This window comes from Echinococcus granulosus (assembly GCF_000524195.1).
Source record: "Echinococcus granulosus chromosome Unknown EG_S00130, whole genome shotgun sequence".
NCBI classification, from domain to species: Eukaryota; Metazoa; Platyhelminthes; class Cestoda; order Cyclophyllidea; family Taeniidae; genus Echinococcus; species Echinococcus granulosus.
The window spans coordinates 133,982-136,827 of NW_020170510.1; the positions used below are offsets into that span (position 1 = coordinate 133,982).

Genomic DNA, 2,846 nt, shown 5'->3' on the forward strand with positions numbered 1-2,846 from the left:
GCATTGTTTGCTTTGGTGGGTTTTCTGTTCTCGATGACATGTCCACTGAGACGACGATGGTCTGACAACAATACCCAGGCAGTTACCACGTCTGCCGTCGTGACACCTCCATCTTACCCACATACCATGGTTCCTCAAACGTGTCCACGCTGCAACATAAACATGTCAGATCGTTGTTACCATTGTCATAGTGGTAAATGGCAGTGCGTCAGTATCATTACCTTCCCCCAGTGTTTGAGGTTGTCTGTGGGTGGGAGCTGATGACCGTAGGTTGGGAGATTGTTCGGATTTGTTGTCTTTGTTGGCATGACACTTGATTCCACACTATGGATTGCAGATGTTTATTCAAATGCACAGTTACTATTACAGTTGTCTGTCATCTCGAATTGAAGAATTTTGTGCCTAAATGTATTGTTGAGACTTTAATCAAGTAATTTCCTACTCTCGCTAATAATATGTGAATGCCTTAGGGCTGTCTAGTTCACCTATTCTGGAGTAGAACGCAAAACTACGTGCAAATGCTACCTTCACCTCAATGCCGTACTACCACCACTTTTTCCATACTTCTGCGGGCTACGATTGACTATTCTCACCTTTCTGAGCGGTAAACAAACAAATAACAGGTAGAATGGATATTTGCAAGCCAAAAACGAGGCTTAGTTTGATCATTTATTTACTGACCATACAGACGGTGCGAAATAACATGGGAGGAAAGATGAGCCGCGGATTAGTTAAAAACATTTTCGGTGTACAATACTGGGACCGATTTCCTCGTATTCCACCTTCGAGATCCACATCTGCTGGAAGGTGGAAAGTGAAGCAAGAATGGAACCACCAATCCACACGGAGTACTTGCGTTCAGGTGGTGCAGCAATCCTGATCTTCACTGTTGTCGGTGCTAGAGACGAAATCTCCCGCTGCATACGTTCTGCAATGCCCTGGAACATAGTGGAACCACCCGAGAGCACTGTGTTGGAATATAGGTCTTTTCGAATGTCCACATCACACTTCATGATGGAGTTGTAAGTCGTCTCGTGGATACCAGTTGCTTCTAGACCCAGAAAACCAGGTTGGAACAGGGCTTCAGGACAGCGGAAGCGTTCGTTGCCAATGGTAATCAGTTGACCATCTGGCAGTTCATAAGAGCGTTCCAAAATGGCACTAGAAGTTGACGTTATCATTTCCTGCTCGAAATCGAGTGCTACGTAGCAGAGCTTCTCCTTTATGTCGCGAGCTATTTCGCGCTCTGCTGTAGTAGTAAAGTTGTAGCCACGCTCAGTCATGATCTTGACAAGGTGGTCTGTTAAATCTCGGCCCGCTAAGTCAAGACGTAGAATGGCATGAGGAAGCGCATAACCTTCGTAGATGGGGACAGTATGGGTCACACCGTCACCAGAGTCCAGTACGACTCCAGTAGTACGACCAGAGGCGTACAACGAGAGCACTGCCTGGATGGCTACATACATCGCCGGACAGTTGAAAGTCTCAAACATGATTTGTGTCATCTTCTCACGATTGGCTTTTGGATTGAGTGGAGCCTCAGTGAGGAGGACTGGATGCTCCTCAGGCGCCACACGTAGTTCGTTGTAGAAGGTGTGATGCCAGATCTTCTCCATGTCATCCCAATTGGTCACGATGCCGTGTTCAATGGGGTATTTGAGAGTGAGGATGCCTCTTTTCGACTGGGCCTCATCACCTACGTAGCTGTCTTTTTGTCCCATACCAACCATCACTCCCTGAAATTTAATATGCTTTAATTTACCACTTAAAGGACCCATTCAAAGGGGACATAAATGTCGCCGATTAGGGAGAAAAGAGATTCTGTCATCTACTGAATATTATGGACAGAAGTAATTTGTGTTGAGGGAGCATGTATGCATTACTGTTGGAATTAGAACAAGACGCCAGGACGAATAGGGAAGGATATGGACTGCCAACACCTAAATTTTTTAAATATGTCTTTTGAGTTTCTCTGTACAACTCACTGACGGGGAAGTCAAAGTAAGCATTGTCGGGTAGCAAAAGGTCTCCTGTAAATCACAATTGATATGTTCTAATGAAATTAGTGCTTTGTGCGCAAAGATTATTTCGGAATAGGTACGTTGTCACAGGGCGAAAATAGAAAGACTGCCCTCAGATGGCGACTCTACAAGAGAGCACTTGATCTCCACACTAATCATGCCTATCTAGTTAGATGAAAAGCCGACTTCTTCACCATACATTTAGTGCATGAGAGCAAACCATTTCTGTCTCTTATTTGAGAAAATTGGTCCACTAGTTGGTACCAGTTCCGGTGCGGCTGAAACACTGCCTACCTATCCAACTAACCTGATGTCTTGGACGACCCACGATAGAGGGGAAGACGGCACGAGGAGCATCGTCACCAGCAAAGCCGGCTTTGCACATACCAGAGCCGTTGTCTATCACCAGAGCTGCGGTGTCCTCGTCCGCCATCGAGAGGCTAGCAAGAGTAAAATCCAAATGCCACGTTCACCGTTTCGACGTAAAATATATGCTTACAAGTGCGCAATTTCGTCGTTGATGTCGTCAGTGATGAGATTTTAACCTCATCGAAGGGGTCGCAAACTACCTGATGACTAGGTGGCTGGCAAAATGCGTAGTTGAGGAATTGCAGTGTTAACCATCCTGAGGGCGTTCAAGTAAAACCGAGACTTTTGGGAGTTTTATTTAAAAAAAAGAAAAAGAAATGAAGTTTTAGGTAATAATGCTTTACGTCTTAATTTGTTAAAGCAGTTTTTTCAGAGCTTTGATGTAGTAAGTCTCGTTACAAAATTCTTTTGTGCTAATTTTAGGAAGAGGGCTGTCCTGATATCATATGTGGCCTG

General features: G+C 44.8%; 1 protein-coding gene across 1 annotated transcript; it reads right to left on the reverse strand. All coding sequences in view use genetic code 11, as the record gives it.

The window, feature by feature from the left end:
* Window positions 1-731: 731 nt before the first annotated feature.
* EGR_09068 (Actin-2) lies at window positions 732-2,454 on the reverse strand (the record flags this gene model as incomplete). Its single annotated transcript, XM_024498317.1, has 3 exons — window positions 732-1,736; window positions 1,986-2,030; window positions 2,329-2,454. The coding sequence occupies 3 exons, from the start codon at window positions 2,452-2,454 to the stop codon at window positions 732-734; spliced, it is 1,176 nt and encodes a 391-aa protein (XP_024347274.1).
* Window positions 2,455-2,846: the final 392 nt, after the last annotated feature.